This window comes from Myotis myotis, unplaced genomic scaffold (genome assembly GCF_014108235.1).
Source record: "Myotis myotis isolate mMyoMyo1 unplaced genomic scaffold, mMyoMyo1.p scaffold_m19_p_3, whole genome shotgun sequence".
Classification (NCBI taxonomy): Eukaryota; Metazoa; Chordata; class Mammalia; order Chiroptera; family Vespertilionidae; genus Myotis; species Myotis myotis.
Genome location: NW_023416335.1, coordinates 104,840,260 through 104,868,090, shown reverse-complemented (window position 1 = coordinate 104,868,090; position 27,831 = coordinate 104,840,260). Strand labels below are relative to the sequence as shown.

Sequence of the window (27,831 nt, the reverse complement as noted above, 5' to 3'; positions counted from 1 at the left end):
ACGAGATACTTACTTACCATTGCATCATTCATCAAGAAGCGCTTTGTGCGCAAACATTTCCAGAAGAAATTTGCGAAGTTATGGAATTGGTGATTAAGATTATCAACTCCACTATAGCTAAAGCTCTTAATCATCGCCAGTTTAAAGAAATTTTAGTTGAAATGGAGAGTGAGTACGCAGATCTGCTGCTGCATAACAAGGTACGTTGGTTGTCAAGAGGAAATGTTTTGAAACATTTCGCTTCCTTCTTAACAGAAATTAAAGCATTTCTCCTTGAGAAGGGTGTTTACTATCCAGAACTAACGAATGATCAGTGGATCCAAAAATTTTATTTCATGGTAGACATTACGTCTCATCTAAATCAGCTTAATCATAAACTACAGGGGAAAAGAAACACAATTTTTTCGATGTTAGAAGAAGTTATTTCATTCGAAAACACATTCTCTCTTTTTGCTCAAGATTTTGAAAGAGAAACTTTGATTCACTTTCCAAGCCTATTGAAAAATCGCCAAGAAAATAATTCTGATATTGACATTTGCTATTTCAAAACAACACTTTTAAATATGAGGGAAGCTTTTCTCAACAGGTTTTAGAAACTCAGAAACAGCAAAGCGACATTAGCCTTTGTTAAAAAACCTCTCAATGTTACTGTAACAGAATTAAATTTTTCTCCCTTTAATATTGACATTGGCAACTTTGAAATGCAATTGCTGGATTTAAAAAACAAAGAACTGTGGAGCTCGAAATTTGAACATCTTTGTGCTGATATAGAAATATTGGAGAAAAACAAATGTGAACTTAGTTCACAGCACAAGTGGTCTGCTTTGAAAGACCTGGAGAAGGAAGATATGTTGATTTTTAACACCTGGAATAGTATTCCTGACTCATATAATCAACTGAAAAAACTTTTATTTTTTATTGTTCTTTCCTTATTTGGATCTACATATTTATGCAAACAATCATTTTCAAGCATGAACCTTATCAAGAGTAAATTGAGAAGTCGTCTTATTGATGAGAACCTGGAATCGTGACTAAAATTAAAAACAACATACAAACCTGACTTACCCAAACTTTTCAAGGAGATGCAAGGCCATTGTTCACATTAGTGTTTGTCAGCCATTGTCATGATTTAATTTTATGGATATTGTAAGGAATTTAATTTTATCAATAAATAATATTGTTATTAAGTATGATATCAAGTTTTATTCAACATACTTATAGTTTAACTAAGACTTAAAACTTTAAGTAAAGTTTATTAAGTTAATCTTAGGAAACGTTGTGGAGTGAAAGAAGATGTAGTGTCGAGGATTGAGAAAGGTATGTTGAGATGGTTTGGACATATAGAGAGGATGAACGAAAGGAGATAGACGAAACAAGTATACAAGATGAGTGTGGATGGGAGAGTTGAAAGGGGTCGACCTCAGCGAACGTACCTCAATCAGATTGAGGACGTTTTTAGCAAAGGCCAGCTTAGGAGTACCCTGATTAAGTTAATAACAATGTACCTACCTATATAGTTTAAGTTTAAAAAATTTGGCTCTCAAAAGAAATTTCAATTGTTGCACTGTTGATATTTGGTTCAGTTGACTAATGAGTTTGCCAACCACTGTGCTAGGCTACAGAGAGGTGGGAACAGTGGGCACAATTCTGTCATCTTCAGGAGGCAAAAGTCTGAGAACGCAGGGGCACGGGATCTGGTTTCAACTTGTCATTGACCTTAGGCAAGAAATATGACTTTTATAGGCCTGTGATTCCCCTTCTCTAAAGTAAAGACAAAAAAACTTATCCACATCATGTCCCTTATATCTTAAGATCCCACCATGAGGTAAGAAAGCAAGTGTCTGTGAAGCTGGGAAAGTGATTTAAGTAAGTGCATGCCATTTTCATTACCATCATCATAGTAATGCTATGATACAGCCTGATGACTTTGGGAAACTATTTTTAAGAGTTTTAGAGAAAAAAAACAAAGACTAGAGGGAGACGGATGGGAAGGGGTAGGAGAGGCAGAATGATAAAATCCTATATAATAAAGAGCTAATATGCAAATGGTTGCCACGCCCTCATGCTGTCATGCCTTAAAGTCTCAGACACTCAACACTGGAGAGAGAGGAATGGGGACCAGCCAGGCTGCGACCCAGGAAAGGGAAAAGCCGCTCGCCCCACCTGGGTGCCAGTGGCTGTGCCTGCACCTGCGGCCCGGGAGAGGAACAAGCCGCCTGCCCTGTGGTCCTGGGCGCCAATGGCTGTTCCTGCGGCCCGGTAGAGGGACAAGCCGCCCGCCCCGTGGTCCTGGGCGCCAGCACCTGCGGATGCAGCCCAGGAGAGGGACAAGCTACTCGCCCTGCAGTCCTGGGCACCTGTGGCTGTGGCCCAGGCGAAGGCACCTGCCCACGGTCTCCTGCAGCTGCGACTGGCCTGGGCGAAGTTGGCCTGGGTCCTGGGTGCCTGCGGCTGGCCAGAGGGAGGGAAGCCCGGGTCCCGGGTGCCTGTGACCAGCTGGAGGAGGGAATCCTGGGTCCCAGGTGTGGGGCGAGGCAGAGGCAGTTAGGGGTGATCAGGCCAGCAGGGGAGCAGTTAGGGGCGATTAGGCTGGTAGGGGAGCAGTTAGGGGTGATCAGGCAGGCAGGCAGAGGGGTTAGGGGCGATCAGGCAGGCAGGCAGGCAGGCAGGTGAGCAGTTAGGAGCCAGCGGTCCCGGATTGTGAGAGGCAGTCGGACATCCCCCCGAGGGATCCTGGACTGGAGAGGGTGTAGGCTGGGCTGAGGGATCCCCGCCCCCCCATGCATGAATTTCGTGCACTGGGCCTCTAGTGTATACATAAGAGCATAGTAAGAGGCCCTAAGATCTGCTCAAATGGAAAAAAGGGCCCTAAGTTCAGTTTCTAAGTATGGCCTCAAGTAAAACAGACTCACCATCCTCGATGTCATAGGCATAGGCTGAGAGGCGCAGTGTGGTGGCACAGTACTCGCATTTGAAGCAGCTCCGATGGAAGAACTTGCCCTCGGCACTCAGTCTCTCCATCACGTAGACCCGCTTCTGGCAAAAATAGCACGTGTCGCTGCCTCCCAAGTTCTGTGGAAACTCCTTCTTTATTGAGCCCTATAAAGGGGTGTGGGGCACACATGTCAGGGCAATGTCTCTCGGGCTCACCTCCAGGAGATGCATGACCCTTTCTGTAGCTGAAACCAACCCTCACTAAGGGATTTTCTTCTGAGTCTGACTAAGATGCTCACTTTGCTCCTGGCTCTCCAAAAGAGCAGCTGCATTACTACAGTGGCTGTCACCTGCGTCCCACATAGCACGCAGCACCAGTGGATTCTAAATCCATGTGATTCAAGACAAGAGGAAACATGAGTCTGTTATATTGAATTTTATAAAAATCAAACCAAGTTATTTTGACACAACTGTTTTTGAAGGTAACATAAAAATATATATTAAGTGTTCATGTAGTTCTACATGGATGTGGGTACGCTGGACTCTAGAGCAATCACTTTTAGAGATATTAAGTATGCTTTCCCACACAACATTCTAATTAAAACAACTACAGTGGGGCCTTGACTTACGAGTTTAATTCGTTCCGTGACAGAACTCGTAACTCAAATTACTCGTATGTCAAATCTTAAAGTGAATAAGTGAGACACGTGATGCTGGGCTGATGTTATGGCATTCCCTGTGACGTTTGCTGCGCCAACTAGCGGTGGGGTATCTGAAGCTGGCTCGTAACCCAAATTTTAGCTCGCAACTCAAAGCAAAAAATCAGCCAAGAGACGGCTCGTATCTTGAAAAACTCGTTAGTCGGGACGCTTGTAAGTCAAGGCCCCACTGTATCACAATCCTAGGAATTCAGATACAAAATTCAGACAACCTCAAAAAAAATTACCATTTGGCACATAGTGTGTTACTATACTACTTAGAATGAAGCAGGTTTGTTTACCACAGCTGTCTTATATCTAGAGACAGTGTCCTTAGTATATATCTTACCAGTTCCTTCTTGTCTAGAAGGGTTTTGGGCTGTTCTTTCCTTTGAAGCTGATTGGCTATCTGCTCAGCCAATGAGCTCACTCCACCCGTGTACATCTTTATATACTTCTATTGGTTGGAGATTATAAAATGACCAGAATGAAGGGAAATGAGAAGGAAAAAAATAAATAAATTAAGAAGACAGGAAAAAACTCTTTGAAAGGTATAAAGTGAATACAGGGTGCAGCAGCAAACCATGCCCACACAGTGTACAGACAAGGAAACATGGTGGTAAGAAACACAGGTGTCAATGTCCACATAGAGCAATCAGCAGAGGCAGGAGCAATTAAATCCATTAAGGAAGAACATAGTCTTTCATGTCTTTTTGGAATATACAGTGCTGTGGAATGGGGAAATGGGAAGTTGGGATGGATGCAAATACAGAAGTGAGTAAGAAGGGCCTATATCCTGGTGACTCAAATTACATATAGAGAACTTGAATGATGCCCATCCAAACACCAGATGTCAGACTGTTGACAGCATGATTCAAGGATCTGGAGGGCTTTCGAAGTTATTTCCTCATTTAGAAAGCTCGTTCTTGCAAAGGCTGACTCTCTACTTGGCTAATAACTTCCTTCCTTATTGTTAATATTTCACTCATAAGCCCTGTCACATACCTAAAATATTCCTGAGCTTTATCTGAAAGACCCCTTCTCAGCCTATTCTCATTGTTGATTTTGTGTTCTACCCAAGCACTAACGCCAAAGCCTTCCAGACTGGGTTGGGCATTTTAGACACAGCTGCAGGATGCTAACACCTGTAGCATATAGACAACTTGCTCAGTTTAGTGTTGGGTAGTCAGAATATGTTTCTATTCCACAGGATTTTTTTTTTATAGGTTGAAACAAGATAAAAAACCCAATCTACTCAATCCTTTCCCTAACAATGTTGAAGAAGTAACAGGAAGAAACTAACAAATTTCCATTGTAAACTTTCCTGCTAGGAAACCTAACTTCAAGCTTGTCCCCAGGGAAAGAGGTCAAAGTCTTGCTAGCAGTCCTTTAGAGACTCCATGCCCAGATTACCCTTCCATGTGGAGATGGCCAAGACACCTAATGTGTGACACTTCTCTCATAAACTATGTGGAATAGGTTCTGCCTACCAAGTGTGAGGAGCCCGACTCTAATTATGACTTAGAGAACCCCAGAGCAGTTGTCTTGGGGATGCCAATAACTCTTGTTAGAAATTGGTTTGCATGGACAAACACAAAGCCATGTGTGAGGGAATCACTGGCCTAAGCAATGGCATGCCTTGGGCTAGCAGGAACCAACAAGAGAAGCACCGTAGGAGAAAACTAACTTTATGTAAATATGGGCAAACAATTCTCTAAGGTTTAGCTAGAACTGAGGAGTGAGTTATATTTTTTGATTTAAGTTAAGGAGATTTTCAAGAATTGTTGCTATTTGCTCTTTAATGCTATAGCATTATAGTGGTTGAGAATAACAAGTGGCTTAAGTTAAACTTTCTTCAGATTAAAGTCCTTAGGAGAGCTGAGGCCTGGAACAGACAGACACCAGGCAGAGTTGAGCAGATTGTTTAACAGCTTCATTAATTTTGCAACAGGTAAGTGAGGGCATGGGACAGATGTCAAATTTGAGGCTGGGAAACTGAGCAAGCCCTTTTCTTGCACCAGAAACCAGCACTGTCATTACATCCTATAATCAGCAAAGACAGTTTAGAGCTGCCAGCCTGCAAAGGCATTTGTCACAGTCAGTTCTCAGTGATGTGATAATACTGACAAGCATCCCCCCAAGAGAACTTCTATTTGTTTTTGGCATAAAAAACAGATGGTTTCCTTCTTCCTATTCTTAGGAAATAGTGACAACATAGCAATCCCTGGCTTTATACTATTTCTGCCACACATGCACATGCTTCCACACATGATCTGCTACAGGCACGAGAATAAGAAACAAATAGGAAAGGCAAAGAGACCCTCTGTTCTCTGTAAACTACTGTACAGTATAGCTGTTTCAGGTCCACTGTAGGACATAGCAGGGTTCATTCCTTAAATGATCACAATTCATGAGGCACCCAGGACACTGCATATTCACGACTCCATTTAAAAGATTTAATTACACTGTAGTTCATATTTTGTAACACATATTAGTATAAAGACATTTGGAGTTAAAAAAGCTAATGGCTGAAAAAGTTACAATTTTTTGGTATAGTTGAAATATAATGAAAGTGGGTTTATGTCAATAGAACTTGATGCAATGAAAGCTAGTAGCCTCTTCAACTTAGTTGATGCTTACAAACCCCAAATGTAAAACAGACTGATGTGCGACACACACACACACACACTGGATTCCTACAGGAGTCAAGCAAAGTTCAGAGCTCTGCAACATCCCTGGGGCCAGGTGGCATTTGTGTAGGTTAAGTGAGTAGAGGCTTAAGAGGAAACACAGCTTTGCCAATTTCCAGGCCTGCTACCTGTCGGAGGGAGTCAGAGGAAGGAGAGGCAGGGCGGCTGGAGGAGCGAAGATTAAGAGAAAGCTCCCACTGGTGGACAAAAAATCGCCGAGAAGGTTCAGGCCCTGGCTATAAAATACAAGATGGAGAAAAAAAAATCAAAGGAAACGTTTTAAGTAAGTTATACATTGACCTGAACATAAGGAACCTGGAAGTTTTGGGTCTTTTTAAAATTTAGACTGTTATTTAAATACAAATGTAGTAAAGACATATCCTTAGTACCCAGAAGCATGAGTGGCTCAATCAAGGCTTGCATTTTGCTTTTAATTCACCCTTCCCTCCTGCTTCCAGGGATGCTTGTGCTAGAATATGATCACCATAGCCATGAACACCCTGAAAGCCCATCTTCTCTTGGTGCTTACTTCATTTGCCCCATGTGGATAAGGCTGTCAGCCACAAGGTGGCCAGAGGCAGAGGGGATGTCCTGCTCACTCACATACTCTGTTCTGCAGTCTTTCACCAGCCTGAGCTGGGATTTCTCCTGGGCAGGAGATACTACCACCTATCACTCCACTAGCCTTATAAATAGCAGGCAGTAGAGACAACAAATTTAGAGTGAAGCTTGCTACTTCTACATAAAGCCTAGGGATATTGCTTTTCCTCCTCCTATTGCTAGTGCTCAGAGAAACTCTGCTCACCAAGGAGCCAGCCAAATCCCAGAAATTATCCGGAGAAAAAACTTGAGCCCCCAAGTCCTCTGCAGATTGCATGCAGTGTGTGTACAAAAGTGGGTCAGGATCTGCCTCAGTGAGAGGCCCATGCAGTCCCTTGACACTGAAGGTGGCCAAGGGCATTAACAAACAATGACTGTTTAGTTTCCTAGCAGGTTCAGGGTGAAAATATTTGCAGGGGAGAGAAGAGTACTAACATGGTGAGGAGACCCTCTGCCATGCCACCCCCATCCCCCCAGCTCTAAGCAGACCTATTGCGCTGCTACTTCAGCCCATACTAACTTCATAGCTTAGAGGGGTGACAATATGAATTGTCACCAGCCTCTGCTCAGCCAGCTCATAGGCTCTCAACTCAGCCAGCACTCACAGGCCCAAGGAGGAGCATGGGGAGATCACTGTAGAGGAGTGTGACCCAGTAGAAAGAAGACAAAGCTTCCCCAGGGGTGGCAGAGCAATGGAAGCTAATGGGGGAAGGGAGGAGTTGAGAAAGTGGTGGGGCAGAGGGCAGGTGAGTGCACAGGCACAATTAGGGGATAGTGGAAAGCCTGCAAGAGAACATAAATGACCCTTAAAAACATCTAGACAGGAGCCTGCACTAAAGAATCTGGAAACCAGCCTTTTGGTAAAATGAAGAAAAAAACTCCCTGCAATTTTGCTATCTTTCCTCCTGTGCACCGCAGCCCTAGACTTCTAATTTGCCCACATCTCCTTTTATTCAACATACTTCTCTCCATTCTTCATTTCACAGTTGCAGTAAAAATCATTAAAACCTCATTAAATATGTATTCCCCAAAATGTAGATATTGCTCCGCTCAGTGCAAATGGCTAGTTTTCTTTTTGAGAAGTATATAGCCTGGGAAAAAGGAAGACAGAGGCTAGAGTAGACACACACAGAGCTCATGAGAGGAAGCAGTCCCAAGATTGAACAAAGCAGAGCTGGGCTGTGGGTGAGGAGATGAAAAGGACCCCACTCTCCACTTCAGAAAGTCTCCTTCCTGCTGCCGCAGCACCTGGCACCAAGTGCTCTTGGCAGTCCAGACCGCCTGCTTTTGGCTCAGTGACAAGGCACAGGAAGATAGCACTACGGCTAACTTCCCAATAGATCTGAGAAGTAACTAGATTTGCTGCTGAGCCGTAATTATACTTCTCAGAGAGCAAAGGCAGAAGGGGAGGTAAAAGTTTTTAAGAGACCCATGTGAAATTAGCAGCTGCACAGCTACAGCCACTCATAGGTCATCTTTATGGGTAATAATAACAACCAAAAAAGTTTCATAAAATAAGCAGGCTTTTAAAAATGGGCCATCTCTGCTTTTCATCAAATTATACAATGGCCAGGTATAAACAGTAACCCCCTCCCCTTAGTTTTTCAGGAAAGACTGGCTAAACCCTTTTATTTGCAACCCCATCTTGTTATCACCTTCTTTCTCCTCTGTCGTCTTCATACTTGAGATATCCCCACATCAGTAAGAATTCTCTCAGTATTTTTACCTCAAGTTACTCCACTGTCAAAAGAGCTAAGCAAATGCCTCCTGCCTTTTGACCTAGAGCAGCGGTTCTCAACCTGTGGGTCACGACCCCTTTGGCAGTCGAACGACCCTTTCACAGGGGTCGCCTAAGACCATCCTGCCTATCAGATATTTACATTACGATTCATAACATTAGCAATATTACAGTTATGAAGTAGCAATGAAAATAATTTTATGGTTGGGACACAACATGAGGAACTGTATTTAAAGGGCCAGAAGATTGAGAACCACTGATCTAGAGCCTTGCTCTAAGTCATACCTGGTAGTCAAATGCTATTCTGCCACTGACACATATATTGGAATGAGAAAGGTGGGCAGAAATGGGAAGTCACTGGGCTTTTTAGAACAATACAGACTTTCAGGATCCATACCTTATCTGAACTCTGGGTGGGTGAATGCTACCTGCAAGGGTCAACACTGTTAGCAAAAACAAAACAAAACTCTGGCTCTTGGCTGGGTGACAAAAGAGTGCAAAAAGCAAAAGGAGAAGGGACCATCCTCATCCTCCCCCTGCCCCCCCATCCCTCCAGCGTGTTCCATCTGTGTGGCTCTCAGCAGCATCCCATGCCATGGTTCATGCTCTTTTACCCTCTCATGATGGGGACTCTGCTTGCCACAGCTGTCAGCATCAAGATCCCTGTATGTCTGTTGGCAACAAAGTAGAAATTTAAGCTCCTTCAAAATGCTCTATTTGGAACTACTAAGTGACAGTGCCAGAAGTTTAGAGTTCATTTCAACACAAATCCCCTGCCTCCCACTAAGCCCCATTCCAAGGAACCACAATCCTATCTATATCAAACCCGGTGACCCAAGGACAACTTTTGGTACAGCTATTTTGCCCACTTGGGCTCCCATGAGGTCAGCTACACAATAAATAAAGAACTAGTTAGTATAGCCCTGGCCGGTGTGACTCAATTGGTTGGGCATCGTCCTGTGCACTGAAAGGTTGCCAGTTTGATTCTCAGTCAGGGCACATGCCCGAGTTGCAGGCTCGAACCGGGGTAGGGCATGCAGGAGGCAGCTGATTGTTGTTGCTCTCACATCCATGTTTCTCTCTCTTCCACTCCCTTCCTCTCTCTAAAAATAAATAATTTTTTTTTTTTTTTTTTAAAAAAACGAACTACTTAGTACCAAGGTGGAACACACATATTTCTTTCACAGGGTGGTACAAGATCAGAGGCATTAAGTGGGAGGTTTAAAAGGAGAGTTAGGTTAGAAGGGTGAAGCTTTCCATAAGACAGCATAAAGGGAAGGTGGGAGGTGAAAACTGGCTGAAATACATGACTGCTAGAAAAATCCAGAGGGAAGTGCAGGATGGGGAGTGGTTCCTTCATAGGAACATGGGACAAACACATACTTTTGTCAAGGGAGAAGAGGACAAAGACTAGAAGTATTTTCAGTAAGCAGGAAAATACACATGACTGGGTAGGAACCTGTAAGATAGGAACATGGCTGCCTCCGCTGACCTGAGGCAACGACTCAAGCAGCAATCCTGGGGGTAGGGGGACAGGAATTGCTGCTCCTATCACTCTTTGGATAACTGAAAATTCACCTATGGCCTCGTACTGGTGGGAAACTGATCCAAAGCTTCCGGTATGGCTACTCTTGTCCAGAGCTCATGAGCATATATTGTCTCCACAGGCAGGATGAGGCCAGAGTTTGGGCTCCAGAGTCACACCACCCAGAATCTGTTTCTGGACCCATCTGTGTGACCTTGTACAAATTACCTCCCTACTCTATGACTCAGTCTCCTCATTTATAAAATAGAGATAACAGTACCAGACTTGTAAGGTTATAGAAAGAACTGCTTAATGTTACATGTAAAAAGAGCCTAGAATACTACTTGGGTCACAGTGAATACTCCTAAATATTAGCTCTTATGTAGAGATAAGGGACAGGGTAGCACTACACCTACAGCGGCTTAGTTCTTAGATCTAGGGGCACAGGCTGGGCCTTTAAAAATCAGACACATTATGGAGGAGTCACTTTTAAAATAGGCCACCTTAGTTGAGAAATGCCTTCCCATAGATCCTACATTTAAAATTTGTATTTTATTTTATAGCAATATACTACAAAGGTCAACAAAGCGATTCTGTAAATATGCTTTATGTAAGTGTATTTGCCACAAATGTATGCTTGTCATCCTTGTTAACCTTGTTGCTCCAGTTAACTCTGCTATAAAGCAGTTTTGAATGATCTGCCTGAGTGTTAATGGGGTGGATGGGAAGGGCAGGTGTTTGTTGGGAGAAATTGGATAAGCAAGAGGCAGGGTTCTCAAAATCAGAAGGAAGCAAACTCATAGAGTGAAGCCCTATTAAAAGCTTCCAAAGTTCATCTTAGCTCAATCTCCTTGGGTAGCAAGGCAAAAATGGCTGCTTTACGTAGGGTTATATAAAAATATGTTGCTCTCCAGGGTTTTTGGATGTCATGTCTGTGACAAATATAGTTTAAATTTTAGTTTGTGATTATATGGTTGTATTCCCATTACATGCGACTAGATTAAACCACCCAGGGTTTGAATGTAATTTGTACTCTTCTGAGGTCCAATCAGGAATTTGCCCATTTGTAGCAATAAAGGTTGCTACTGCTACAAAAATGTTTTCTACAAATGGTTTTTCTATTTTTTTAAGTTATAATTGGAAGCAGGGAGTCCTGATTTAGTCTCTACCCTAGCTACCTACAAAGGCAGGCAGGAAGACACAGATAGGACAATGGAACATGCGGAGGAGGTCACCTGCTGGCCGCCACGTGCCCGACAGGGAGGTGGAGTAGGGGGTGGAGAGAGTGCAATCACTTTTTTGGGGCAGGTCCGAGAATGCTCCTTTTCCCGTCGCTTTTATACCAACAGACACAAACAGAAAGAAGATTGGTAAAACAGAGGCCACATTTAGGCTGGTTCTGGAAGGATGAAAGGGTATTTGTAAAAAACATATCAGAGGCCCCCTTCCCTGCCCCTCCATCCTCAACAGCAAGTCACTGCATGGTAAGGGAGGGTGGCGTGTCACAGTTTGTCACTGGTCTCCAGGTCAGACTCCCGCTGTTCGTTAGGTGCAGCTGGTCTTGGGGACAGACTTGCAGTGTAGTACTTTCTAAACACCAGGGATCAAGACTACATATCATCAAAGTTGGAGAACTGAAGAAATGAGTTTCGTTATAAGTAGAGAGAAAGGGCACCCTTCCAATGGCTTATCACCTGCCACCCAACAGGAGCAGAGCAGCACTCTCCCTCGGGACCAACTATGAGAAAATCCTGCCATTATTTCCTTTTCTGAGTCCCCTCATACTCAAAAGGTTCTGGAAAACTACCAAAAAAATGCAAGAAAGTACAGGAAATAGGATATAAAAATTAAATATCTTCCACTACCCGAAAACCATACCTATGTCTACAGATTATCTCCCTATCTTATCCCTCTCCAATCTTGTCCCATCTTTTTCCTTGAGAAACTATGATTGAGAGAACCCTGCAGGACTTAGTAAATAATCACATACTCCTAGGTCAGAGGAATCCTCGCTTCCTTGAGCCCAGAAAGACTATGTGGGGCTAGCACACAGGTCTGAGAGAACTAGTGGGACTAGGGAAGCAGTTCCCCTGTCTGTTCCCACTTCTCATGACAACCTTCTTGTAAACTAAGGCTGGATAATGAGGAGTTTGCCTGTAGGAGGCACTTCTGAGATCAAAAGACAAAAGGGTGGAGAGGGAAGAGCCAAAGTGTTTACACAGGGAGGTAAAAAACAGAAATCACTGGTAAGCAGCATTATTATTCATTTCTCTCTCATACTATGACCTAAGTAAAAACTGGCCCTGGTGCTAACTCAGCCATCACTACTGTGCTTGCCATACCTTCCTGCCTCTCTTGAACCACTTCAAGAGAAGCACAAAGTGAGTCATGATAAGGTGCTGCCAGTCAGCCCCTGCTCAATTCCTAAAGGGTGTTAAATGGGGTCAGCAGTCAGGGTGAGTCAGAAGCAGAGGGCCCCAATGCACCACTGGAGTCCCTCTGTCCCCAGGTTTCTGTAGCATCTGGCATTGCCTTCCAATGTTTTATCTTTTTAGAGAGAAATTTACAAGGCCAAGATTCATGAAAACATTCCTGCTTTAGTGTTGAGAAAAAAATTATATGTGAATACAATACATTTCACATGGATGTAAGAACTGTGAATTATAGTTCTTTCACAGCCAAGTAAATTTACAATTCCCAACTCTATACAACATGAAGCACACAGGATCTCACAGGATTTTCATTGCTCATAGTTTCTCACTTTTTCACCCAGGTGCTCTAACTGTCATCTCTGGGACCCACTCCACAGAACCCATGTTTGAATTTAATGGCTCTAGTCTGCTGCCTGCACAGCTCAGCAGTATTCTACTTCACTAATTTTGACCATCTATTTACCCAGGTGACAAGCTAGCTGTTCGTCTCCATGTAGCACTGTGCATGAGGCTAGAGGGGCCAGATCCTTCACAAACATGAAAAACACAAGAAAGCCCATAAACACGAAGCTCCTGATAGCCCTCAGGATAGCTGCATCAGGCAGTGAGCTGATGTGCCAGTCTTCACCAGGACAGAGGCCTCAGCTGGGCCAGGCTCCTCGGGTCACACATCTTGCCCCTGAGACTTCCTCGCAAGCTCACCCACAGTGACCCAAACACATGCTATTGAGTCATTTATTCACCCCTCTGCATGTATTTAAGTTACCCTCCTTTCCTCTCCGCTCTCCCTCTCTGTTGCCTTTGTGAGTACTGTGAGAATCTGAAGTTCAGGAAGTCTAGGTTAGAGTTCATATTCCCCTTCTGCAGATCCTCTACTGAAGATTACCTTTTTATTATACCTTCCACTTAGACTTTAAGGAAAGGGTGAGGAAAGAAAATGGCAGTAAGTTTCTAATGAGCACTCCTGCACAAATCTCCCCCAAGCAGAGGGAAAGAGGCAGCTTGGCTTCATGAGTTTGGACATTGTTCCCAAGCTTCCATCTCAGCCTCATGAGCTTGCTTTTAATGCAGCATATTATTAAAAGAAAGGTTAGAAAAAAACATTACCCACTCAGTCACTTGTCAGTGCTTCCCAGCAATAGCTGTCACTCTATAACATAAGAAGGAATTGAAGGCCTATTCCTTTGACGTCTCAGAATCTTAGTCTTAAATGATACCAACCCACAAGACAAGTCCAGTGCACTCACTGGAGCAAAAACTTGTCAGCTGTGATGTGGAGGAGGTACAGTAGAGGCCTCCAGTTCCTTTGATGTTTCCTATTATCAACCAGTGCCATTCCTCCTCTTTCTGTCCTATTCTGTACTGCTTATGAGAAGCAGCTTTCTAGGAGATCCTACAACTAACTACTTTAGTGAAAATTTCTAAAAAGAGTATTTTAAATGTATACAAAACACCAAGAAAATGCCCATTTTTCTCGACCTAGTTCAAGGAGAGCCTAGGAAAGTCATCTACAACACACAAAGGCAGCTTTATAACAAGAATCTTTGTCTAGGTTCTGAACCAAATAAAAATTATAGTTCAAGATGATTTCTTGGATAACATTTTCCTATTAACATGGTCATAAGCACACATATGAACAAGAAGTCAACTTGGAATAAATGCTGTAATAGCAAAACCCCAAAGGTTAGGGTACCTGAACAATTAACCACATAGCTTCAGCTAGTTTCATAAAATTCACAGCCCACCCTGCTAACTGGTTTTTCAAATCCTGAGGAGTTAAATAAATCCTGCAATACAAACAGTACTGTTTATTATACTTTTACTAGAGTCATTATTCAAATGGGCACAGAGATGTCCTATGCTTGAGCAGGGATTCTAGAGTACAGGCCTCTACCTTGGCTGGCTCAGAAGAAGGAACAGGGTGGGAAGGCCTGGGGATGCAGCACCCATTCTGGTTTTTGAGCAGTTCCTTTACCTGTTTCCACTGTGGGGTGGGAGCAGGGAGACCCTGCTCAGGTAGGCAGCAGGACGGCTGGCTGACCCCACGCTCTTGTGTTGGCTGTGACACACAGGCCAAGTATGGGTGGGGGACAGGACATGGAGACAAAACAAAATAAAATATATTAAAGTAGAAGACAGAAAAAAGATACTTGTGGAGGATAGGCATACATCTATATACTGGGGTGGTGGTGAAGAATAGAATTCTTAGAAAGCTTTGCTTATAAAGGAAGCAAATACCCTGCTCCCCAAACCAAAAACAAATGTAAACAAATAAAAAAAAAAGAAAAACAGAAGCTGTAATTATCATTATCCTTTTCCCCAACTCAATGTTATGAGCCTAAACTACTAATTCTGATTTGGAAAACTAATCTTTCACTCAAAATGAGGAAGCAACTCTCTCTTAGAGGCAAACTTCCTCTAATGGAGAATAATTCCAGCCTTCCCAAGGTGGGTGGGACCTGGGCTGCCAGAGTCAACAGGGAATGAGTATCATCATCTTCTCTGTGAGCCATAACCAATGGCTAGATATGAGAAGTTGATTAAGGCCAGACTCCAAGCACAGTCAGTATGTCAGTGCCCATCCTAGTCTGTCCACAGGAACATTAATGCATGTGTAGAAGATGAAGAAAGAGGGAAAGGATGCAGAGGATGGGCTCTCTCAAATCACCAGGGAGTTTTACAAGAAACTTTCCGTGTAAATTTCAAAAACCCAGCATCTCCTCTTGCAAGATGTCTTAGTGACTTTTAGATAAGCGGGAGGAGAGACAAGGCTCCTGTCCAGCACTCTCAGGCATGACTTAGAGGAATGCAAGTCAGTATCCATGAAGAATCTTTAAAATGTACATATTCTCAACCTAGTTCAAGGAGAACCTAGTAAAGTCATCTGCAACACACAAAAGCAGTTTATAACAACAATGTTTGTTGAAGAGAAACGACTGAACATCTAGCACTAGAGGAGAGTTAAGAGAAGCATGGCACACACTAAAGGAGCTTGTAAAGAGTTTGAAATGATGTGGGAATATGACCAAAGTTACATGAAAAAAAGCAGAATGGAAAAGTGTATGTTAAGAATGACCTCAGCCCTAACTGGTTTGGCTCAGTGGATAGAGTGTCGGCCTGCGGACTGAAAGGTCCCAGGTTCGATTCCGGCCAAGGGCGTGTACCTTGGATGCGGGCACATCCCCAGTGGGAGGTGTGCAGGAGGCAGCTGATCGATGTTCCTCTCTCATTGATGTTTCTAACTCTCTATCCCTCTCCTTCCGCTCAGTGAAAAATCAATAAAATATATATATATGAAAAGAATGACCTCAACTATGAAAACAAGAATGCACTAAAGAAAAAAAGATCAGAAAGAACTATAACAAAATATTAACAGAATTAGAGATATTTTAATTACCCTTTATCATACTTTTAAGCATTTTCCTTAATAAGCATGTATGTTTTTTATAATTTAAATGTGAACATACACATATGAATAGGTATATAAATTTAAAAATCCCTCTGCTGAATTTTGTCACAGATACCTCAGACCTGAATGGTGAGGATGAAGCAGTACTGAAAGCATGAGGAGCTTCTAAAATGTTCTCTTCTGCCACAGTCAGACATGGGGAGAATCAAACACCAGTCTCGAGCCCATGAGTCCTCGGGTCTGTAACATATCCCATCTCATTCAGCTGAAAAGCTACCTCATTCCTATGTAGTCAGATCAAGTGTGGATGAGCAAGGCGTGAGATGAGTTTACCTGTCTCCTTATGCCAGTGGACTGTGGAGGTGCATTCTCTTCAAACTTGGCGAGCAGCTGGGTTGCCATGTACTTCACTTTGTTCTGGTTGCTGAGTGTGACATCAGTCCTCCTGTCAGGCAGAGTGCTCACTAATGTGGATCTTCCTCTGCACACCCGGGGCACTTCCTCCTGATCAATATCGACACCCAAGAACCAGCCTCTGTTAGTGAAGCCCCCAAATGCCCTTCCCTCAAAGGAAAAGTACAGCTAGGACATGGCATGGTGGCTGGTATTTCTGCTTTAAGTTGAGCTTAACAGCTCTCTTCAAAGTTCTAATCTCAAGATGGAGTTCAAAGAGGTACTCAGACTTTTACTGGGATTATCACACCCCAGGAAAGCCAATGCCCTTTGCCAGATGTGTGATTCCAAAGAGACAGGCAAGCTCTGGTGCACATGTGTGTGTGTTCCCTTGGACGCTTTCCAAAAAATTAAAGGCAAAAGCCCACAGAAAAAGCATCTGCTCACAAAAATTCTCATAAAGGGTGAATATAAAAAGACCTAGTAACACCAATTTGAAAATTAAGGTTTTAAGACAAAAAGGGCAATTGAGTATAATCATTCTAACAAATCCCATATAATTCTCACCTCTCCTGATTGACTGGTCTTTCTCCTCTTTCCAGCACCATCCAAGTCCTTTTCCTTCTTATCCTATACCAAGAGAGTAAGCAAACTGCATTATTCTAGTCACTATATCTTGCCATTGGGTTTGCAGCTGGTAAAAAACCACAATCTTTTCCACTTACCTTGGGAGAACGCTTCCGAGAGATGGTCTGCCCAAGTTTGCTTAGGAAGGAGATGGGAGATTTCGTGCTGGCTATCAGGACTGCTTTCTCCTCAGCATTCAGGTCCAAGGCATCTGTGAACAGAAAGCAATGTTCGATGATAGCATTAGAGGGGGCCTCAAAGTACTGACCAGAACTACCTTGCCTGCAGGTGGCTCCCAGAACCTCCAAAAGCTCTAAAGCAGCAGTTCTCAACCTGTGGGTCGCAACCCCTTTGGGAGCCGAACGACACTTTCACAGGGGTCGCCTAAGACCATCAGAAAACACACATATAATTACATATTGTTTTTGTGATTAATCACTATGCTTTAATTATGTTCAATTTGTAACAATGAAAATACATCCTGCATATCAGATATTTACATTATGATTCATAACAGTAGCAAAATTACAGTTATGAAGTAGCAACGAAAATAATTTTATGGTTGGGGGTCACCACAACATGAGGAACTGTATTAAAGGGTCGCGGCATTAGGAAGGTTGAGAACCACTGCTCTAAAGGTTCATTTGCTCGGACAAAAGTATGAGGAACTTAGCAGGAAATTTCACAAAGAAAATGCATTCTTAGGTTTATACACTGAGCTTTCTTTTTTCCATCAACATAAACAATACCAATTCTTTCCCCAACGACGCCAGTCACAAAAACCTCCACTTTTGCTTTTCAAAAGTTGGAATTCACCCGTGATACGAATTACAGTAGAGTGCTGAAACCTCACCTTTGTGATAAAACTTTAGGGCAGAGAGAAAGGGAGGGAGGACAGGCAGCTCAGGGCCCCTGGTTTGGTGTATGCATACCCCATGCACTTGGCTGCACACTGAGGTGGCTCTCCATGAATGTGTACACTGATGTTAGAGTTGTGGACTTCTGTTGTAAAGACTGTGCATCTAATTGGAAAAAGCTATACACATCTATGAGAGTACATGGGCTGGAAGACACTGATGAGTCACAAACTGTGGATTCCAATGTTTTATTAGCAATAATAGTAATTTTTAAAATAATTGAAACTAATAATATATTAACATTTATTAAGTGCTTCCGTTTTGCAAACGTTCTTCTTAGCATATCACAATCTATATATAGAAAAAGCCCCATTTTACAGATGGGGAAACTGAGGCACAGGAAAACTGAGTAACTAGCCTAAGGTTTAACAGGTGTTAGTATTGGGATATAAACCCAGGTCAACACTCTTAATCATTATGCTATTCCAAGAGATGACAACAGAAATATTTTTTGTAGCATGCTGACAGACTGAGATATTGGGCTGAGAGGAAAGGAAGATTTTTGGAAAACACTAAAATGTAGAAGCAAGAGAAGCCAGAGAAGGAACAGTTACCAAAAGAAGAGAATGAGGCCAGTCCAGTGCAGGATCACAGAAGCCAAGGAAAAGAGAGTTTCAGAAAAAAAGTTGTCATTCCACAGTGCTGAACAATGCAAAAAGCCAAGGGCATAAGAGATGAGAAGTGAAAAAATATGGATTTGGCAATTCTTCATGAACAAGGAGAACAATCTAGCAGAGGAATAATGGTAGAAGCCAGGTTGCAAAGTGTACAAAGTTTAGGCAACTGAGGAAGTAGCCCACTTTTTTTTAAAAAAAGGTGGTTCAGCCAGGCCAGTGTGGCTCAGTGGTTGAATGTTGACCTATGAATCTGGAGGTCACAGTTTGATTCTGGGTTTTGGGCTCGATCCCCAGTGGAGGGCATGCAGGAGGCAGCCGACAGATAATTCTTTCTCATCACTGATGTTTCTATCTATCTCTCCCTCTCTCTTCCTCTCTGAAAACAATTTTTTAAAAAAGTGTATATATATTTTTAAAAGGCTGGATCAGAAAGAAAGAGTATGAAAAAATAATAGTCAAGAAAAAAATTCTGGATAGGAATGATTTTTACATATTTATAGATATAGTGAGAAAGATTTGGGTAAGAATGAGTGGTTGAGAAGGAAAAAAACAATGGAGCAAAATCCCAGGGACTTACCCTGATAGCTGGCCAGTAAAAACAGAATAAGTACAAGTTTGCTTTTGTGGGTGCTCATGTAGGATACAGGGAAAGAAAGAAAGCCAGGCAACAACAGAGAACACAAAAGACTCCCACACCAGAGGCCTCAGTCCTTACCGCTGGAGGGGAGTGAGTCCTTGAACATCTCGTAGAACTGGGTCAGGTACATCACCATGGACAGCTTGTCAGGCTCCCCCACCGAGGCCATCTCTTTGCCTGTCATGATGGGAGAAATGCCCAGTTCCTTTTCAGCAATATCGAAGGCCAGTTGGTTATTCTTCTCCACATTTTGTTCATCCAAAGAATCAAAATCTCTGAGAAACAGGATAAGGAAAACATGTCAAGATGGAGTACTTGTCCCCACACCAGAAAACAGTATCAAGAAGTCACGTCATTTCTTTGTTGCTCAGCTAAAATCCTATGTGCAGTGCTACACTGAAATCTGAGAGCAAACTTGAAATATAAATCATCCTCAAAGCAGAAAAAGTGATTAAAGAAAAAATGATAAAGAAAAAAACAGAGGGAAAGTTAAACTATCCTCATTTTTCCAATTACAGAAATTTCTTACTAGGATGTCCGGTCTAATTAGCATATTACCCTTTTATTATTATAGATGTTAAATAATGCTAAAAATCCTATTTGGATCAGACTATTTTTAAAGTCCTGGGACTATTATGCATAGTGTCCTTTGGACCTGACAAGCTATTATAGATGTGCTAAATCACCTCTGATAAACCTTACTCAGCCTTCTACTTGAAGGGAAATTCCAAAACTTTCCTCAAAAGATTTTTCCATTGCTAAATGTCTTAAAATTTCCCAAGTATTTAGATGAACAAACATTTTCCACTGGATTTCAAGCTTCTTACTACTCAATCTTAAGTAACAACTGAGAGCGTTCTTCTTCAGGTGATTTCAGATTAACTGGTCAGGCCTTACATTGTGCTAACCTACTAACTCCATTTCAAAAAATTCCTTAAGTCTCATAATCTACAGGCTCATCTTGAATGAAGTTATTGTGGTCTAAACAGTGCCAAATTACCTACTCACTGCTCTGCCTTCTGTTACAAGAAAATACCCTAGGTCAGGGGTGGGCAACCCCTGGCATGCATACCAAACATGGCACGCCAGTAACTTTTGCTGGCACGCGAAACTCTCTCTTATAATCTTCTATTTACAATTATTTTTTTATTATTTTTCAGATAAATTCAGTGTAGGCGCATCTTAGATAAATAAATAATTTTACATAACAAGTTATCTTAAAGACCACAGACATGGATTGACGAGAGAGGGGAAGAGCAATTTCTATGCCTCTGCCTTAACTCTCCCTGCCTTCCTAGATCCGACCAGTGTTTTGGTTTCAATCACATATGCTTGTGAATCTTTGTTCTCAGTGATGAATTTTGTTAAGTCTCGTAATAGGAGTAGCTTGACGGATGAAAGTAGTAGCTCGTGCATATCTCTAAAGGTCACAAAATATAAACCTGATGTAAAATCTCTGTCATCAGTGATGCAGCAGCAAAAGTCCCACTGATAATATCAAACGGAGTCATAAAGTTTTCTGCCGGACTATCAGTGTACATGTATACATTAAAAATAAATGTATTTTTCATCATCATATTCTGTTTTTGTCGCTCGAATGAATTTTATCATTTCTTCAAGGTTCTTCACATACGTACACCTTAAGAGATATCAAGTAGGCGTAACATGTTCTCAAAAAATTAGGGTTGGCATGCAGAAGAATTTTGAGTCAGAGATTTTGCTGGTTTTGGCACGCACTCACAAAAAGGTTGCCCACCCCTGCCCTAGGTCTTCTCCAGACAGCCTTTGGTATATTCCAACAGGGATGTGTCCTTCACCCTACACTCACCCCTCCACCCCACCTCTCCCTGAGTTTTGTGGGATTGACAAAGTATCTTAACAGAAAGTGCAATCCTTAACATAAGAAAATACCGATGAACCATTATAAAGCAGGGAAGCACTAATTGTTTTGTTGGTAGTGCCTGACATATTTGCCATCAGCCAGCCAAATGTTCTAGCCAGGTTTTCCTTATGACCAATAACATTTGAGAGATAGCTGGCTGAAAGGAAGAGTTCAACCTGTGGCCAATAAATCGAGTTTTCTATTACATGAAGTTAATATACCCTGATGGGTGTTAAAACCAATTTTTGAAGTCAATTACTTCTGATTTCATCCTTTTTTTACTGCCTTCCCTAGGGAATAGAACTGATTCACCTGGCCCTTCTTTAAGCACTTCTTTGCCATTTATCACAATCTTTCTCAAGCTCTCCCTCTTCCTCCTGACAGGCCAGCAGAGGACATTTGGCTCAGGCAGACTAGAAAGTCCTGAAGGAGAAAGTGGCCCCAGCCTCATTTCATGGAACAGCCTGCGGTCACCCTATCCAGCACAACAGGAGGCAGCTGCACCTGAGGGTGAGACAGCAGGCCAACGATAACAACGGCCACCTACAGCCTCAACGGCCAGCACTAATCAGTCTGAAGGACAATAAACTCCATCTAATCAGACTAGAACACTTACATTCCCCAGCCTCCAACCCTTGTGATTTTTGCGTATAAAATTCAACCCCAAGAACAGAGGAGGCTGAATCCTAACCTTCCCTGGTTGTGGCTCCATTCCCCATTCCCTCTAATAAACTTCCCTCCTGCTTGCTCGCTGCGTCAGCCTACTAGGTGTACCAGTTAATAATGGCGGATTTTGTAATCAAAGAAAACACGATAATTTCAAGAGAAACATCAAAAGTGCTTTATTCAAAGTAATGTCCATCGCTAGCTACACATTTCCCCCATCTTTCAGGTAATTTGTGGATACCGTCCCAATAGAACTTTTCTTGTTTTGAGGCAAACCATTCAGAGACCCAATTTTCCACTTGCTCATATGTTTTGAAGTGCTGCTCAGAAAGTGTGTGTGCCATCAATCGGAACAAGTGGTAATCTGAAGGAGCAAGGTCTGGTGAATACAGCGGGTGGGTTAATACTTCCCAGGCAAGACCTTTCAACGTGTCTTTAACTGGTTTTGAAGTGTGTGATGATGCATCATCATGAAGCAAAATTACTTTGCCGTGTCTTCTGGAACATTCTGGTCATTTCACAATCAAAGTGTGGTTCAAATTGATTATTTGTTGTTGGTAGCGATAAGTATTAATGGTTTCACCTGGTTTTAGAAGCTCATAATACATCACACCTTCCTAATCCCACCAAACACAGAGCATTGTCTTCTTTCTGAATCGATCCGGCCTTGCAATCGATGTTGATGGTTGACCTGGATCAACCCATGATTTTGTGCATTTGGGATTCTCAAAATAAATCCACTTTTCATCACCAGTTACAATTTGATGCAAAAAAGACTTTCTTTGGTGCCGTTGAAGCAACATTTTACTGATGACTTTTCAGTTTTCCCATTTGTCTTTCGTTCAGTTGACGTGGCAATCATTTTCCTTCCTTTAAAATCTTTCCCATTGCTTGTAAATGATCAGAAATTATTTGCTGAGCAACGTTTAATCTTTCTGCAAGTTGTTTTTGAGTTTTTTTTTTTGTTTTTTTTTAAATATATTTTATTGATTTTTTACAGAGAGGAAGGGAGAGAGATAGAGAGTTAGAAACATCGATGAGAGAGAAACATCGATCAGCTGCCTCCTGCACATCTCCTACTGGGGATATGCCTGCAACCCAGGTACATGCCCTTGACCGGAATCGAACCTGGGACCTTTCAGTCCGCAGGCCGACGCTCTATCCACTGAGCCAAACCGGTTTCGGCTGTTTTTGAGTTTGATAGGCATCTTCATTCAATAATGCTTGTAATTGTTGGTCTTCAAACTTTTTCGGTTGACCTGGACGTTCTTCGTCTTTCACATCGAAATTATCACGTTTAAAGCGTTTAAACCAGCGTTCACAAGTATCTTGAGATGGAGCATGTTCACCATAAGCTTCCTGAAGTATTCAGCAGCACTTTTCTTCAAAATAAAGTAATGAATTAAAACTTCCTGCGAATGCTCTTTTTTTGGCACGAAATTCAACATTTTTAAGCGTAAAAATATCTACGAAGTTAACACCTTCAGAAAATTTGGCATATGAAGTTTTGAAGCTTGTTGTCAATACAACAAAATAGCATACATATCAAATTGCATATATATATCAACATATGTGTAACTCCATTTATTGAAAAAAAAAATCCGCATTATTAACCAGTACACCTAGTAAATCCTTGAGCAACTCCAATTTTACACCTCATCACCCCCTTTGTTTCTGGTGGGGTAAGCCCTACTGTCATCTGTGCATAAGCTAAGGTAGAAGAGCATAGAGGTCAGAAATTTCCATTCCTAAATCACATTAAACAAGGCTGTTTTTACAGCTCTTGCCTCATTAACTCACAACCTAATATAAATAGGAACTATGTCCTTTAGGATTTCTTAAGGAATCATTAAAATAAACACACCAAAATTGGGCCCTTAAGTGAACGTCCAGGTCAACCGAAAAAGTTTGAAGACCAACAATTACAAGCATTATTGAATGAAGATGCCTATCAAACTCAAAAACAACTTGCAGAAAGATTAAACGTTGCTCGGCAAATAATTTCTGATCATTTACAAGCAATGGGAAAGATTTTAAAGGAAGGAAAATGGCAAATGTGTCAGGCACTACCAATAAAACAAAACAATCAGTGCTTCCCCACTTTATAATGGTTCATCGGTATTCTCTTATGTTAAGGATTGCACTTTCTGCTAAGATACTTTGTGAATCCCACAAAACTAAGGTCACCTCACCCACCTACACCAGGAACATTTCCTCTTTTGACCATTAGTGACTCACCCAAGGGCAGAATCAGTACAACAGGATGACCCTATTATTAACCAGTACACCTAGATATTATTAACCAGTATACCTATTATTAACCAGTACACCAAAACACCAGTAAACAGAGTTTTCCATTATGTGAAGTTAATACACCCAAGTGGGTGTTAAAACCAGTATCTAACTTCGTAGATATTTTTACGCTTAAAAATGTCGAATTTCGTGCCAAAAAAAGAGCATTCGCAGGAAGTTTTAATTCATTACTTTATTTTTTTTATTTTTATTTTATTTTATTTTTTTTATTTTATTGCTTAAAGTATTGCAAAGGGTATTACATATGTGTCCATTCCCCCCCCCCCCCCCGCCCTAGACAGTCCCCTAGCCTCCCCTATCCCCCAGTGTCTTATGTCCATTGGTTATGCTTATATGCATGCATACAAGTCCTTTGGTTGATCTCTTACCCCCCCCTACCTCCTGCCCCCCAACCCTCCCCAGCCTTCCCGCTGCAGTTTGACAATCTGTTTGAGGCAGCTCTGCCTCTGTATCTATTATTGTTCAAAAGTTTATAACGGTCTCTATTATCCATGAATGAGTGAGATCATGTGGTATTTTTCCTTCATTAACTGGCTTATTTCACTTAGCATAATGCTCTCCAGTTCCATCCATGCTGTTGCAAATGGTAAGAGTTCCTTCCTTTTTAGAGCAGCATAGTATTCCATCGTGTAGATGTACCACAGTTTTCTAATCCATTCATCTACTGATGGGCACTTAGGCTGTTTTCCAGATCTTAGCTATGGTGAATTGTGCTGCTATGAACATAGAGGTGCATATATCCTTTCTGATTGGTGTTTCTGGTTTCTTGGGATATATTCCTAGAAGTGGGATCACAGGGTCAAATGGGAGTTCCATTTTCAGTTTTTTGAGGAAACTCCATACTGTCTTCCATAGTGGCTGCACCAGTCTGCATTCCCACCAGCAGTGCACAAGTGTTCCTTTTTCTCCACATCCTCTCCAGCACTTGTCGTTTGTTGATTTGTTGATGATAGCCAGTCTGACAGGTGTGAGATGGCACCTCATTGTTGTTTTGATTTGCATCTCTCGGATGATTAGTGACTTTGAGCATGTTTTCATATGTCTCTTGGCTTTCTGAATGTCCTCCTTTGAAAGGTGTCTATTTAGGTCCTTTGCCCATTTTTTGATTGGATTGTTTATCTTCCTTTTGTTAAGTTGTATGAGTACTCTATAAATTTTGGAGATTAGGCCCTTATCAGATATGACATTGGCAAATATGTTTTCCCACACAGTGGGTTTTCTCGTTGTTTTGTTGATGGTTTCTTTTGCTGTGCAGAAGCTTTCTATTTTGATGTAGTCCCATTTGTTCATTTTCTCTTTAGTTTCAAGTGCCCTAGGAGCTGTATCAGTGAAGAAATTGCTTCGGCATATGTCTGAGATTTTGTTGCCTTTGGATTCTTCTAGAATTTTTATGGTTTCCTGTTGTACATTTAAGTCCTTTATCCATTTTGAGTTTATTTTTGTGTATGGTGTAAGTTGGTGGTCTAGTTTCATTTTCTTGCATATATCTGTCCAATTTTCCCAACACCATTTATTGAAGAGACTATCTTGGCTCCATTGTATGTTCTTGCCTCCTTTGTCAAATATTAATTGAGCATATTGGTTCGGGCCGATTTCTGGGCTCTCTATTCTATTCCATTGATCTATATGCCTATTCTTGTGCCAGTACCAGGCAGTTTTGAGAACAGTGGCTTTGTAATACATCTTGATATCTGGTATTGAGATCCCACCTACTTTGTTCTTTTTCAGGATTGCTGCAGCTATTCGGGGTCTTTTTTTTTCCAGATGAATTTTTTGAGAGTTTGTTCTAGATCTATGAAGTATGCCGTTGGTATTTTAATGGGAAGTGCGCTGAATTTATAGATTGCTTTGGGTAGTATGGACATTTTAATGATGTTGATTCTACCAATCCATGAACACGGTATGTTCTTCCAACTCTTTATGTATTCCTCTATCTCTTTTGTCAACGTCCTGTAGTTTTCTGAGTAGAGGTCTTTTACCTCTTTAGTTAAGTTTATTCCTAGGTAGCTTAATTTTTTTGGTGCGATGGTAAACGGGGTTGTTTTTATAATCTCTCTTTCTGAAAGTTCACTATTGGTGTATAGAAATGCCTCAGATTTCTTGGGGTTAATTTTGTATCCTGCTACATTGCCAAATTCATGTATTAAGTCTAGTAGCTTTTTGATGGAGTCTCTAGGGTTTTGTATGTATAATATCATGTCGTCTGCAAATAAGGACAGTTTTACTTCCTCTTTTCCAATTTGGATGCCTTTTTCATTACTTTATTTTGAAGAAAAGTGCTGCTGAATACTTAAAGTGAACCCAATAATAAAAGAACAGGCAGCCAAAATAATTCAACATGCTCTGCTTCTGTTTCCAAATACAGTGGGGCCTTGACTTAAGAGTGTCCCGACTAACGAGTTTTTTGAGATACCAGCTGTCTCTCGGCAGATTTTTTGCATTGAGTTGAAAGAGTAATTTGAGTTAACGAGCTCCTTAACATTGGTCTCTGAATGAGTTTCGTAAGTCAAGGCCCCACTGTATTCTTGTTTGGGAGAATGCCCATGGTGGAAACCTGAGTGCACTAGTGTCCGCAGGTGACCTGGGGTCATCCTGTTGTACTGATTCTGCCCTTGGGTGAGTCACTAATGGTCAAAAGAGGAGATGTTACTGGTGTAGGTGGGTGAGGTGACCTTAGTTTTGTGGGATTCACAAAGTATCTTAGCAGAAAGTCCAATCCTTAACATAAGAAAATACCGATGAACCATTATAAAGCAGGGAAGCACTAATTGTTTTGTTGGTAGTGCCTGACATATTTGCCATCAGCCAGCCAAATGTTCTAGCCAGGTTTTCCTTATGACCAATAACATTTGAGAGATAGTTGGCTGAAATGAAGAGTTCAACCTGTGGCCAATAAACAGTTTTCCATTATGTGAAGTTAATACACCCAAGTGGGTGTTAAAACCAATTTTTGACCCTTTGAGTGCTGTTAAAAACTCAGCTAATCATTTCTTTGTTGAGCTACATAATACTTAACATTCAGAGTTTTAAATGTAATTAAGTCGAAATTAATCATTGCTTTCTAGAGAAAGTTTCTTACTAGAAAAAAAAAAGTACAAATTTGGCTACTTGATAGCAGGGTACTCTAAGATCCTTAGGGAATATAAAATGAAACAGAAAGTCTGGTCACAACTTACATCAGATCAGGGCGGTATCTATGGATAATTGCACATAGAGCCAGGCCACTTTTCCAAGACATAGTGAGATCTGTCACATTGACCCCTGTGTAGCCATCTGTCTGCCTTTGGCACCAACCAAGCAGTTTGCTTGAACGAGGTACAGACTCTAAAAGAACAAAAATAATATTAATGATAGTGTTGTCACTTGGTAGCATTAATATGGGATCCTCTTTGTAGTACACATATCCAGTTAAAAAAATTATTGAAGGTAGGAAGAACACAGTTGTCAGGCATCGTGATAAACCAGCTATGTATGTCACGGAATCCTCATAACCATAATGTGAGGTAGGTGTTGTTACCCTCATTTCATAGATAAGGAACTGAAGTTCAGAGATACTATATAACCTGCTCATGACCACACACTTCACAAATAGCAAAGACTGGACTGGGACCCAGTTGTACCTGACCCCAAAGTGAGATTTCTTCTAATTATGGCCCACTGTCCTCTTTCCATCCTCAATATCAATACCAGATTTAGGCCTTTACAACTTTTAGCTGACTATTGTAATGGCATTTGCCTTCTCCATCCCATCTT

General features: G+C 41.6%; 1 protein-coding gene across 5 annotated transcripts in view; it reads right to left on the bottom strand.

The window, feature by feature from the left end:
- MICAL3 (microtubule associated monooxygenase, calponin and LIM domain containing 3) overlaps nucleotides 1-27,831 on the bottom strand; it is a 269,337-nt gene that overhangs the window by 127,075 nt on the left and 114,431 nt on the right. For 2 of the 5 annotated variants that reach the window (XM_036301482.1, XM_036301483.1), the window contains 11 exons: nucleotides 27,255-27,402; nucleotides 19,296-19,492; nucleotides 17,145-17,257; nucleotides 16,987-17,049; nucleotides 16,360-16,530; nucleotides 14,593-14,676; nucleotides 11,421-11,519; nucleotides 9,275-9,331; nucleotides 6,451-6,558; nucleotides 3,982-4,089; nucleotides 2,913-3,099 (listed from right to left, as the gene is read on the bottom strand). In XM_036301482.1, coding sequence (XP_036157375.1) covers nucleotides 2,913-3,099; nucleotides 3,982-4,089; nucleotides 6,451-6,558; nucleotides 9,275-9,331; nucleotides 11,421-11,519; nucleotides 14,593-14,676; nucleotides 16,360-16,530; nucleotides 16,987-17,049; nucleotides 17,145-17,257; nucleotides 19,296-19,492; nucleotides 27,255-27,402 — 1,335 coding nt within the window. Of the gene's footprint in view, nucleotides 1-2,912; nucleotides 3,100-3,981; nucleotides 4,090-6,450; nucleotides 6,559-9,274; nucleotides 9,332-11,420; nucleotides 11,520-14,592; nucleotides 14,677-16,359; nucleotides 16,531-16,986; nucleotides 17,050-17,144; nucleotides 17,258-19,295; nucleotides 19,493-27,254; nucleotides 27,403-27,831 lie in introns of those variants that run through there. The other 3 variants (XM_036301486.1, XM_036301484.1, XM_036301485.1) reach the window with 2 other exon arrangements.